The sequence below is a fragment of the Scatophagus argus genome, chromosome 12 (genome assembly GCF_020382885.2).
Source record: "Scatophagus argus isolate fScaArg1 chromosome 12, fScaArg1.pri, whole genome shotgun sequence".
Lineage (NCBI taxonomy): Eukaryota > Metazoa > Chordata > Actinopteri > Scatophagidae > Scatophagus > Scatophagus argus.
In genome coordinates, this window is record NC_058504.1 from 17,139,508 (window position 1) to 17,152,254 (window position 12,747).

Sequence of the window (12,747 nt, forward strand, 5' to 3'; positions counted from 1 at the left end):
CTACAGGAATATGCATCCACACGCACGCTCAAATATATGCACACTTGCACACACATGCTGGTCCTCCTTTTGCCGCAGGGATAAAATCACACAAATTAGGATGCACCAGTTGATTTACTCAGGAAATGAAGTGAAGCTCAAAGGGAAGCTGAAGGTTCAGAGGTCCAAAGCTGTGTTTTTAGCCTCAGCTAACATTAGACTAACATTTGACATTACAGTAAGAATAATGTGGCACACAGCTGTTTCTTGAAAGTGTAAGTGACTTTTGAGGGAAGCTAGAGTGAAATAGCCAGTTACAGGGTAATGGGCATTAACATTCATATTGCTCTTATCCACTTCACATCACAGCAATCCCTTTTCTGTAGTGATAAGACAACGACATGAACAAATTATTATTCATTTACTGGTTCTCCCACATCAATATGTAAATTCCTACAGGTGATGAGCTACGTGAACAAAATATGACAGTGAAGGTATTAACCTAGACAGCCTTATTTTCTATTGATATGTTTCTAGATTGGGTTTTCAAAGATTAGTGTGGTTGTTCAAGCAAATGCAGCTCTGCTTTCATTTTCAATTTATTGTTACAAGATTCCTCCATTAAGAAATGAAAAACATGAACTTGACACTGTTTTATTTGAATATTCAAATATTCAGTGTGACGTCTGTGTCACATTGCACAGAAAAAAAGGTGTTTTGAAACATTAGTGTGAGGAAGAAAACAATAAATATATGGGTCAATGAGTGCAGCCACTTTGTGTGCCACATGCTATATTTTGACTTATGTAAGGATTTGCAATTTCCTTGGTAAATACTACATTTAGCTGTCAATGTGAAACTTGAACAGCATATTGAATGGCGTCTGGAGTCCTTGGTGGAAAAATCTGTTTTAATGACTGTCATGTGGAAAGTAAAGTAATTTATTCCTGCTCTGGGAGCTTCCAGTGCTCCTTGGTGTTTTCCGAGTATGGTCACACATTAGTGGCTTATTTCAGTACAAATTCTCCATATCGTCAAGTTGTCTGAATGTTCTGCAGTTGCCGAAATAAATGTCAGTGCAAACGCAAAGTCATATCCTGTGTCTCCAGTCTCCAACGTTATGATCTATTATTCAAGTAAGGCATCAAGAGATTGCACCATAGCACAGAATAAAAGAACGGGAATTCAAAAATAATCAGCACAAATGTCACTGCATGGATAATATATTCTTCATCATTCACAGTACATCATTAATATATTCACTACGGCATATACCATGCTTCCATCTGTTTGATAATCCAGTTTGTGATGTGCTTATAGACCCATTAAGTGGCCAGCGTATCAGTCCAGTCTTCCAGTGAATTGACTATCTATCCAGGCCAGCCATGTGTGAAACCCTCACTTCTCCAGCACAATGCAGATACTTAATTTGCCATTGATTTTCACTTTGACCCTCAGAGACCTGCAAAGTAATGACAAAGCAGATGGACTTTGTAGAAAAGGTTGGTGGCTTTTGTATCTTCATTAACACACCTGGTATAGCCCAGTATTCTTGTGACGCAGTTCCATTTAAGTTAATAATGCCAGAGGTTAAAATCTATGAAAATACTCACCTAACTGCATCACTTTTACCAAAAAAAAAGTGCTCCTCGATGACTCTTTGTTAGTCAAATCATGTATATCATCAAACTATTCATTGGAAATGTGTGCAAGTAACAACATGCAAATCCATACAGTCCCACACAACTAGAAAATGTCACAGTTGGGTGTTATTCAATAAACTATGGCAGTTATTGAAAAGCATGTTTAAGATTCATGACTGTAATTAATGAGCTGCACTTTGTCTTACAACCACATAAAACACAGAAAAAGACTTGAATATAAAACACAAATGAATCATATTATTATATATTTAAAATGTGTCATACACCCAAGTTCACATTAAACAATGGGCATCAGTGACAGTGTAACATAAAATACAATATGGATAACTCATTCTGAGAATTCAAAAGCTTGATGGCATGAGGCGTGAAGGAATTTGCCATGCCGTTAGACCTCATATGGGCTAAATACTGTTGCTCTGCAGCTGCTGTGTATCAAACTCATTTCATCCTCTTTTGCCAATTGAGCCAAACTGCCCATGTCGCCAAAAACGTTTTTTCCAAACATAAAAAATAAATGTGGTAAACAAAGTTTGGATCTGGCCCTAGTTTGTGCAGTTGTGCATGTTAAGCTAGCTTATGTTGCTGGTTTTAAAATATTAGGAACATATTTTTTATACTAAGATATCAAATGGCAGCAGGAAAATCCTTAACAGTACCCATCTAACCAGTGGAGTCAGGAGCCTTTGTTTTGTCATGGAAGTCAGAGCAGTGTGTCATAACACAACAGTTATGAGGGTTCGGTCCCCTCAAGGATGTAGGACCAACAATATATCTAAGACATTTACTGTTATTTACTGTGACCTTCAGGCACTCACAATAACAGACTGGTTTGAGACTGAAGGCTTTATGACCATAAGTGATGCCCTCTGTGGTGAGATTTATTGTCTCTGACACCTAATTTTATTTGTGTATTTTGCCTATTAAGTTTGAATGGGTGGCTGAAATTCTTAGCCTAAACCATGTTATTCACATCGAGCATATGCTGCATTCAAAATTTAGGAGGACCTTAGACAGCCTGTTGTGGACTTAGTCATTCTTGGTGTGTATAAATGTTCAGTGTATAATGTACAGCATTTACAAAAATATCAGTTATGACAAAATGTAAAGCCTGGAGAAAACTTTTAAACAGGTTAAAACTTGGATTTAATCCCAATAAATCTGTTAAAATGTTAGATAACTGTGTAATGACAAATATACATGATGTAATAATTGTGGTAAATATAAAGATGTTGCGCAGAGTTGCACAGAATGCATTAATGAAAGAATTCCACTGCTGCATCTGAATGACTGTACAAACAGAGCTGTCACTCTGACATTTTTATCACATTCATCATTGCTGACCCAAAAATAGAAACAAATTTTTAAAAAAGCCTTCTCTCAGAATATTGAAAATAGTGAGATTTTGGTTTCGGGTGGGGTTTTACAGCACACCACAGCTTTTCATTATCATTATTGCAGTGTGACACAACAAACAACTTTCTTTCTGGTCTTTCTTCCTTACACTGCACCTGCCAGAGGCAAAACTGAGGAGGAGAGCTCATGTCTGAAGGGTAATGGCCTCATTTGGAGACTGGAAACTAAGTCATTCCTGTTTTCTGTTGAGTGATTTATCTTCTAAATGGGCGCAACCTGGATCTGAATTTGAACTGTGACAACTATATTTTCTAAATAGATTCGGTCCTCAACTGAAATAAAGCCCTGTAAAATCAGTGTCAGTCGGCCGTTATCTCGAAGACCCGGTCATGTGGGCTTTATAGTCAGAGAGCAATTTTATTTCTTATTCCAGAAGAAACAATAAAAGAAGAAGCTAATAATAAAATTAAATAAATCAAATTAAATTAAATATGTTTTGATCTGATGATTGGGCTAGAAGAACAATCATGAGAATACCAAAGTGATCAGAAATCACGCTGACAGGGGCATTAATGTCTATACCAAATTACTTGGCGAGCCATCCAATAGTTATTGAGACATTTTTCTCAGAACCCCAGAACTCCATCAGCCTCAGTGTGGCACTGTAAGAAAAGTGCTCTTCAAAGTCCTTAGGATTCATTCGGACACCAACCATTCGTTTTACGAAACTTTCAAGTCATATAATTAATGTGAAAATATTTCATTAAAGCTAAAAATGTTACACTAACTGTGGTAGTACAGGCAAAGTAGTATGTATTGCATGTCCTCTGCTAACCCATCAAGTAAAACCATGAAAGTACAATTCTCAGTGTGCCATTAGTCACCAAGTGAGAAATGGAGGAAAAAATGGATGAAAGTCTCACATTACACAATTCTTCCATATTCTTAAATTCCCCTCTCAGTCAAGCAGGACATCCAGTTAAACATATACACTTTATCCCCCCTTCTTCTCCCTCCCTCACTGCAAAGCCCTGTTCATATCGCCATGTTTACTGCATGTTGACATGGAAAATATTTTAGGGTGAAATAACAATGATTCATATATACACACACTCGCACTGTAGTCTGTGTTTGTCTTTAAACTTCGCTTTTCCCCAAATCGTGTATATAAGCCATGTTTAGGAAGGGGAGATCACTCGCCGCCTTATTGTGTGGAGTCAGAGACACTGGGATACACTATTTTGCAAAGACAGAGCTGCAGCATTTTTAATTTTTTTTATCCATTTTGTCATGGAGAACTTGAATGGGATTTGGGCAAACTGGGACTTTCTACGGACTAACATTGCTGGAATTTGGGTGATAACAACTTGGCGGATTTCTGAACATTGAGGCATTGCCAATGTTAAGGAATGACATTAGGATTTGTGACATTCAATAGAACAACTATTGTGTTTTAGAAGTGAGAATTTTCAATGTAAGAGCATTTCATGTGTGTCAAAAATGTGTCAACAGCACTTGGATACAACATCTGATCTAAGAAAGTGTACAGCATTTTCCACTGACCTCTAAAGAAAGAGTTCATAAAAGAAGAAGGTTGTTCAATAACTTCCAAACTAAGGGCAAGGTATTTCATTCCTTTCATCACCTGTATGCGTGTGTCTGGAGTGTGTAGATGTTTACACATAACAGCAAGCTGGTAATGCAGAGCTGGTGCACTGGGCATGACGACATGTCTCCAGACTTGACGTTCTCTTCTACCGTTTACTAAACAGCCTTGATAGGACTTGACTGTTTTAGTAAATACAGAAGGTGTGTGTGTGTGTGTGTGTGTGTGTGTGTGTGTGTGTGTGTGTGTGTGTTTTGGGTTGATTTGTTACCAGGACAGTTAGCTTTCCGTTCAGGAAGCAGTTATCCAAAGTGAAGTAGTGCAGCTCCTCACTTCAGAAGGAATAAAACAGATTTACAAGCTGTTATGCTTTACAAAGTCTTTATCCACTACACACAGAGATATGAAATCTTTTTTACGCCTCCATAATCAGGACAGTTCTTACAAACACAAATCTCTCAAGCATAGCACCTCTGGTATAATCGTTCTCTGTCTGAGTTTACATTATAAACACCACCCACTTGTACGTCCTGCACTGCACGAACACGTACACACACGCAAAAACACAGAAACAACGTGAGTTTGTGAGAGTGTGTTCCGTTAGTTCGACAGGTGTGTGGAGGAGTGCCACGAGCCAGGCGGCAGGTGGAGATGAGGATTTATAGATTTTAATCGTATCACTCTGTTGAGCAATAATTCTACTGCCTAAGGCAAGGAAGGTCCATAGCTACAGTAACACGTGATTTATTGATGCTGTGCTGGGTATCCCTGAATCATAGTGAAACTAGTGTGTTCCAAAATACACACAATGTATAACAGCTTGAGAGTCAATATATCACAGTTTAATTTTGAAACTGAATTCACTGTAAGGTAAAGAAACCAGAAACCAGTATGGGTTTCAATTGTTACTATCTGCTGAGAAAAGGACAAAAACAGAGGGGGAAAAAAATCAGAAGAAGAAGAAATAAGATGGGGAAAACATTTTATTATTTTTAATTTATTTTTTATTAAAACTAATCATTAAATATTACACCAAATTAGATAAGAGGGTGACCTGTGGATGAGGCTTCAAACAAAGAAGATATTCAGTACAAAATACAAAAAGTAAAAAACAGACAAAGGAATAGCAAATGTGTGCTGTGTTTAGAGTTTCAGTAAATTACATTACCTAAGACAATTTGTCGTCTTAATGTAAGGTAAATCCCTCAGGTTTTACTGCTTTTTATCTACAACACTCCATCTGAAACACGTTCTCCCTCTGACCTTGTCATCCCCATCCACTGGCGTGATTAACAGCTGCAAATTTGCATCAATTTGAAACTGTCTGAACAAACAGACAACAGAACTGTCTGAATAGGACAGCAGAAGGCGATGTCTACTGTTAATGAAGTCTCCGAGACAAAGCCCTATAATGTTAAAAAAGAGCTCACGTTAGATGGATGAGGCAAAAGACCCTAATTCACTTTGGCACATCTTTCACCTGCCAGCTTAAAGGCTGGATAAGATATGGAGACAAAACAAAGCAGGTGGCTGCACAAATGATTCAAAGTGCCAAGACAATTTGGGAGGGAAGTATGACGTGTTGGAACAGTGGTACCTCTGATATTTAAAGTACCTTTCTCTTTTGTCTCCCTTCGTCTTTGCTTATCCCCCACAGCTTGCTCTCTTGACTCAAAAAAGCTCCTGATCCACTCTGTAATATCTGCAGGAAAAGATGATGTTGTTTTCATAAGGACTTGGCATATCATGAAGCATGAATGAGTTCTGAGGCTTATGGCACAGCATTAGGCAGGACATTTCACACAGGTAAATCAGGTATGCTTGTAAGACAGACACAACTAAAAAAGCAGTTCTTCACAAGATATCCAAATTCAAACTCTTCACTTATTTTAAAATCAGTTATGCAAATTTGACAGGTTGACCCCCTTACCTCCAACCACTGATACACTGATACACAAGATGTTAAATTCCACTTGGGTTTCTTTCTTTCTTTCTGTCTTTCTTTCTTTCTTTCTGTCTGTCTTTCTTTCTTTCTGTCTTTCTTTCTTTCTGTCTTTCTTTCTTTCTTTCTTTCTTTTGTTTAGTGTAAATGACTGTCATGCTGCCTATGTTTCAGGGTAAATAAAGGCCTGAGGGTGACACGGATCAGAGAGGTTATAAAATAAGATACGTGAAGGACAACAGGATAACAATGAGCAAAATGCTATGAGCACTTAACCACTTTTGGCTATTAAATTAATCAATATAGAAAATGGCCAATGATTAAGTAAACCCCAAATGGCGAGACAATCATGGACATACAATGACATGCTCCAAGTGTTTGAATAAGAAATATGATCTGTGATGTTATGTTATTAAATGGATTACAATTGATGTATCAAGAGAGAAAATAAACAGCAACACATTAATAGTTTCATAAATAAATTTGAATCTTCTGCTCAGATTTTTGTAACTTAAGAGCTTCTGATTTAATGTACAAATGACTTCACATCTGACTGTACTACTCAGTTCTGTGATCTTTTAATGTACATTACATATTACTCTAGTTTTTCCTTTTTTTTTTTTCCTTTTTATGAATGGTAGTGCCATAAGAAAGCAAGCCATCATTTTCTTTGTACTCTGCAAACTTGTTTCTCTGTGCTTATGGCAATAAAGTGTCAGACATAATACACACCTATTGCTTATCTATTGCCTATCTTTCACAGACTCTCAACTGTCTATGATGTTGAATAACTATGATGTTGGTGGTGAAATTCCTCCTCGCATTTGTCATGAACTATGTCTAGTGGTGATCGAGCAGTTAATACAGGCTTCAGTATCTTTATAGCTTTATACAGTCATTCTCCTCTCTTATGAGAAAGCTGTTTACATCCAGTCAGCAGTATCTGTGCAAGGAAGTCACTGTTTACTGGAGTGAGGAGAGACAGCATGGGAATGTGGATTTTCACCGTTTAGGAGAAGCAGTTAACTATCTATCATGCAGAGATCAGGTTACATCGACATGCAGGTTCTGCACTATTGGTCATTGCTTTTCTGACAGGACTGTTTTCTGTCAAGGAGCTCTTATTGTGTTGCTTGCTATTTTTTACAGGGGGGTGGGGGTTGGGATGGGGGGTGCCTTTGAGGAATGATATCCAATTACTCCTGAGTAACAATTATAAAACAATAAACTGAAAATTTGAAATGTAGAACTCTAAAACCTTTTATTCATATCAAAAACATAAGATACATAGCATACACCATACATTAGGAATCCAGTTTGTACAATAACAGCTGTGCCAACAAACCAACAATATAAATGGAAATTACACAACACATTGACATATTTACAAAGTACAATTATCACTTATGTATCATTCTCCAAGACTGTAAGTTCATCTTTTTACTAACATGACAGAAAGTCTACCATTTACCTTTTGTTTGCAGTACTCACACACTTTACGTAGACAATAGCGTAATTTAACTACTCCTCTAAATGTGCTGTCTGAGCGTTGTGTGGGTGATATCATCAAAGAATGAACACAGATAGCATGGTGTGGAATGGCCTGATGTCAGCAGATCGGATCTAAGATCTGTTAATAATGAGTCAGATCTGATAGAGACTAGCTTTAGGTAGAATAAAAGCTGACTGAGGATCTGATAGTGAGACTGACTGCGGTTTCAGGGAGTGACACTTGTCGTCCATTGTGGCTGACTCAGCTGTTCCTGTGGGAATCAAAGCCTTTTTACTCTACTGTCACACGCTATAGTGATCTCAACTGTCTCAGTCAGCGTTTACAAACTTTGCGTGTGTGTGTGCGTGTGTGTGTATTGTCTTTCACAACAGACCCTCTCAAGAACAAAAGTGACCAGACAGGTAAAATTTCCTGTCAAGAGTCTTTTCAAACCAAATTTTCTCATCCCTCAATGTCTTATTAGACCTCTGTGCCCTCACGGTGGTATATGATTCCTGTCGAGCCCAGTGCAGGGTAGAAATGCCCACTGGACCCACTGTACTGGCTGAGGATGGGGCTAGTGTAACCTAGGGAAGAGTGGGTGGGTGAAGAGGAGAGCACAGGGGGACCTGGCACTTGTGGTCCCCACTCTGGGCCACCTGAGCTGGTGGAGTAGCTACTGAAGCTCCCAGGTTGTGTGGGTCTCTGAGGCCCATCTAAAGGAAGGTTGATCTGCAATGGCCTGCTTAGCCCATCGCCTCCCACCTCAGTGGCTGCTCCAGTGGTCACTCCAGACATCTCGGATAAGAAGCTGCTAAGACAAGATGCAGGACCTGATGATGAAGGAGAGGGGATCCTTTCTGCGGTAGGAGAGATGTTAATGGCAGAGTTGCCAGAGTGTTTGGGGCTTCCCCTCTCACTGTCACCTGACTCTGGAGCCCCTGAAACGCTATCACCACCAGTGAGGGAATCAGACTTCCTCTTCCTTTTGCGGCGAAAGTTTCCATTGTCAAACATTTTTTCACAGTTGGGGTCAAGTGTCCAGTAGTTGCCCTTGCCTGTGACATAAGAATGCAGAGTTGGAATGGTTCAATTTCAATTTGAGAATGGAAAAGTATATTTTATAATATACAACAGACCAATACAACACATTCTAAAAAAAACAGTGCGATGAAACTCTAAATAGAAGAGAATTAAACTCTTAAGTATTTCCTGGTCAGAGAGAGATATGAAACAAAGCCATATTAAAAAATATTACCTGGATCATCCTCATCTCTTGGTACTTTTTTGAAGCAGTCGTTGAGTGACAGGTTGTGTCTAATGGAATTCTGCCAGCCCGCTTTACTCTTATTGTAGAAAGGGAAATTGTCAGCAACGTACTGGTAAATCTGACTCAAGGTCAGTCTTCTGTCTGGTGCTCCGTGGATAGCCATGGCAATAAGAGCAGAGTAAGAGTATGGTGGCCTGACCAATTTCATCAAGTCTTCTTGAGAGGGGAGAGAGAACCAGCCCAGCTCCCCTCCTGGACCTCCAGCTCCAGCAGGACCCAGGTAAGGCCTCTGCATGCCATAGTGCTGCGGGACAAAGGGGGGGCCCGGGTTACCAGGTGGGCCAGTGGCAGCAAGATACGGAGGTGTGTTAATGCTGGAGCCGTTGAACCAGAGGTAAGGGTTTGGGGAGGAGGTCGTGTAGTCCCCCAGGTCGTAAGATGTCGGTGTGGTGCGCTGAGGACTCGGCAGAGAGGGAGGCGGATAGTAACAGTCACTGTACATGCTGAGTTCTGGGGGCTCCTGTCCGAGGCTGGGGAACTGCGGGCCACACCGAGGAGGAGACTGGCCCTGTGCCTCAAATGAAGACATTGGCAAATTTCTTCTCAGCTCTCAGATTCTCTTCTTAACCTATTGCCTTTAGTTGTCCTTTTCTGTGTGTAACTCTTTGCAGTGATTTTGTCCGGTCCTGTTCCTCTTCAGATATTTGTAGGCACTGAATGTGAGCTAATCCAAATGATGGCATCCAAGTGATAGGCTGCTATTCTCCACCTTGTTCTTCTCTGCTTGCCCTTGCTTTATGTCAAGATGTCACCTGTCATACCTGCTTTATCTGTTTCCCTGGAAACGCCCCCTGTCTAGTTTGATTGGTTGTTTTCTCAGGTGAGCCGCCTGTTCCTGCTTTCTCTTTTTTTTCCCCGCTGTCAGCTAGTTCAGTTCCTCCAGGGGTTTTGTTCACCCACAATTAAATAATTTTCCACTCAAGCTGTTATTCTAACATTAATTGAGTTCAGTCTTCTGTAAATTTGGTGATTATGATGCAAATGTAAACAGACTGAAATAATAGTTTGGCTTATTTAGAATATGTTTAATTTATATAATATTAAATTATACAATACTGTCTATTATATTAATATGTTCTGTAGCCTAAATCTTGGGTTCCCATTGAAAGCCTATTCATAAATAGTGATGATGATGATGAACAAAACAATATTGTGATATTCTTTAGCAGTAGAAATATCATGTCTACTTAGTCTGTTGCAGACGTAGGAACAATAGGCTCCACTGCAATAAAATTGCTTACATTGTTTAATTTTGAACATTAGAACTTTGATATTTTTTAGCCAATTCATTTTTTTGCCTCTGTAACTGTAGGGGACTTAACCTATTGCCTCTCATATGTGTAGGTTAATATTGTTTGAGAATTTTTATTTACTGATATCTCAGATTATTGTTTTTGATCATTTTATGCCAAATCCTCGCCAAGACAGAAGCCAGTTATTAGAAATTAGGATTATGTAAGAAACCACCGTTCTTACATAATCCTAATTTCGCGAAAACGATCCCGAAAATCGTAGGAAGTTACATCATCGCCTGTGAAATTGCGAATGCGCATTGCGTCGTTTTTCCTCAACTCCGTGAGAAGTTTCTATTTCAAGCTAACTTAAAGAAGGAAAGCCTTCTAGCGTAAGTTTTACATATTTTTTAATTGGATATTGCCCCTTAGCCCAACAAACTGACAAGTTCTATATAGTATTTGCAGATACCGCTGTTCCTCTTGAAAACTGATAATCAATCAATAGAAAACCTTACCATGCTAACGTTTCCAGGGTCACCTGGCTAACTTTACACCTTAGCGTTTTAAGCTAACTAACAATTAACATTTCCTAACTGACATTTACCTTTGCTACCATGACAAGTTAAAGGCAGGGACGGTGTTAGCTGACGTTATTTTACTTGATTTATTTGGGCTCCGTGTGACTAACCAACAACTGCCTAAACCCGTGTACCGGTTTATGATTGTTAGATGGCCCGTCCATCTTCGCTCCCCGAACTTCCTCGAAACAACAACGACGTGTGGGAGCTCAACAAAGATTTAGAAGAGATAATAGAAAACATTGAAATTGTATCAGGTACGTAACTTCATCTCAATGTATTATAGCACAGTGTTAGACCCTTTTCTTTTCATATTGCAGTATTTTGGGAGTCTTAATGAATAATTAGGTGCAATTTCATCCTTATGTGTTCTGTCCACCTGTAGTGCAGCTGACTTGGATGGCTTATGACATGGTGGCATTGCGTACCAGTCCCGAACTGGAGGCCTCTATGCGGAAACTGGAAGAGACTTATCATAGGTGCAGAGCTGCTGTCTGTGAAGAACCAGAAGAGGGGACAGAGAAGTGCAGTTGTCCTGATCCTAATACCACAACACTGACTCAGATATGATGATATATATATGATATATTATCAGATCATATGATCTGATACCGATAGGGTTTTCAGTTCATTAAAGTACCCCACTGAGGTGTCATTAAAAATGTTTTAAATGTTTTTGGTGTTTTAAAGTAAATGTTAAAGCACTAAATTTATTTTGATATGGATAAGTCAGTATTTTGGCTGATGTGTCTTCTGTGAAACAGATGTTTCAGTGAGTAATGTACCGACTGCAGCTCCTTAACTGTTGTTCACATGGACTGCGAATTGTTTGTTTTGTAGTTACTAAAGTGTTCTGATTTGTTTAGCCTGTGAAATTGAGTAATAAAAAAAATTAAATGAGCATGCGTTCTGTTGTTTGTTTTTCATCAGCATAGACTTGAATGTCTGGTGCCATTTTATTATTGTACTAATGTTGTTTAATGTGTAACTTGCAATTGAAATGTTACACCACCACTCAGATTTGCATTTCAGGTTTGTGTATGGGATAGATTTTTAGTTGATGTGGCATGTTTTGCTCTTTTGTAATTGATTTCCAGATGGACAACGACAAGAAGACCACAGAACAAGCCACCTCAACTGCCAGCATTAATCTGGAAAACATACTGAAAGGACTGGAGTCCTTGTCCAACTGCATGGATCAACTGGCATGTATGTATGACTGTCTATTCACACCCACACTCCTTGCACTACTAAAATGTCAGTAGGTGTCAATTATGGGATAAGATGACTGATGATCGATTTGCAATTATGCAAAGCACGTGATGGAACTGTTATACTAGATCTGAAATATGATAGCCAAAAGTGGATTATTGTACACCAGCTGCTGTGCAACTTAGCCTTGCTTGTAGATGTCAGTGCGGTGCAGAGTTACATGATGCTACACGATGTCTGTCAGATCGCACTCTACTGATGGGTAAATAGGAGTAACTGAAGGATTTCACACACATGGTTGCTCATCAGACCATTTGATGTGATGCATGATGTTGCAAGATCTTTTTTGCCACGGG

General features: G+C 39.1%; 2 protein-coding genes and 1 long non-coding RNA gene across 3 annotated transcripts; 1 reads left to right on the forward strand and 2 right to left on the reverse strand.

Annotated features, from left to right (window-relative positions):
* Window positions 1–625: 625 nt before the first annotated feature.
* LOC124068602 lies at window positions 626–6,737 on the reverse strand. The gene is made up of 3 exons (XR_006844947.1): window positions 6,533–6,737; window positions 6,218–6,304; window positions 626–1,441 (listed from the first exon to the last, which is right to left on the reverse strand). It is a non-coding gene; the product is annotated as an uncharacterized LOC124068602 (long non-coding RNA).
* Window positions 6,738–7,786: 1,049 nt separating this feature from the next.
* Window positions 7,787–10,115, reverse strand: foxi3b (forkhead box I3b). Its single transcript, XM_046406993.1, has 2 exons — window positions 9,295–10,115; window positions 7,787–9,094 (listed from the first exon to the last, which is right to left on the reverse strand). The coding sequence occupies exons 1-2, from the start codon at window positions 9,893–9,895 to the stop codon at window positions 8,517–8,519; spliced, it is 1,179 nt and encodes a 392-aa protein (XP_046262949.1). The 5' UTR covers window positions 9,896–10,115; the 3' UTR covers window positions 7,787–8,516.
* Window positions 10,116–10,936: 821 nt separating this feature from the next.
* syce3 (synaptonemal complex central element protein 3) lies at window positions 10,937–12,080 on the forward strand. Its single transcript, XM_046407126.1, has 3 exons — window positions 10,937–10,990; window positions 11,331–11,436; window positions 11,565–12,080. The coding sequence occupies exons 2-3, from the start codon at window positions 11,331–11,333 to the stop codon at window positions 11,747–11,749; spliced, it is 291 nt and encodes a 96-aa protein (XP_046263082.1). The 5' UTR covers window positions 10,937–10,990; the 3' UTR covers window positions 11,750–12,080.
* Window positions 12,081–12,747: the final 667 nt, after the last annotated feature.

What these genes read in the sequence shown, in the direction of transcription:
- foxi3b (XM_046406993.1), bottom strand. Translation starts at nt 9,895, where the DNA reads ATGTCTTCATTTGAGGCACAGGGCCAGTCTCCTCCTCGGTGTGGCCCG. An exon ending in AAGAGATGAGGATGATCCAG is followed by an intron (nt 9,095 to 9,294) that starts GTAATATTTTTT and finishes CTTATGTCACAG; the next exon opens with GCAAGGGCAACTACTGGACA.
- syce3 (XM_046407126.1), top strand. Translation starts at nt 11,331, where the DNA reads ATGGCCCGTCCATCTTCGCTCCCCGAACTTCCTCGAAACAACAACGAC. An exon ending in AAACATTGAAATTGTATCAG is followed by an intron (nt 11,437 to 11,564) that starts GTACGTAACTTC and finishes GTCCACCTGTAG; the next exon opens with TGCAGCTGACTTGGATGGCT.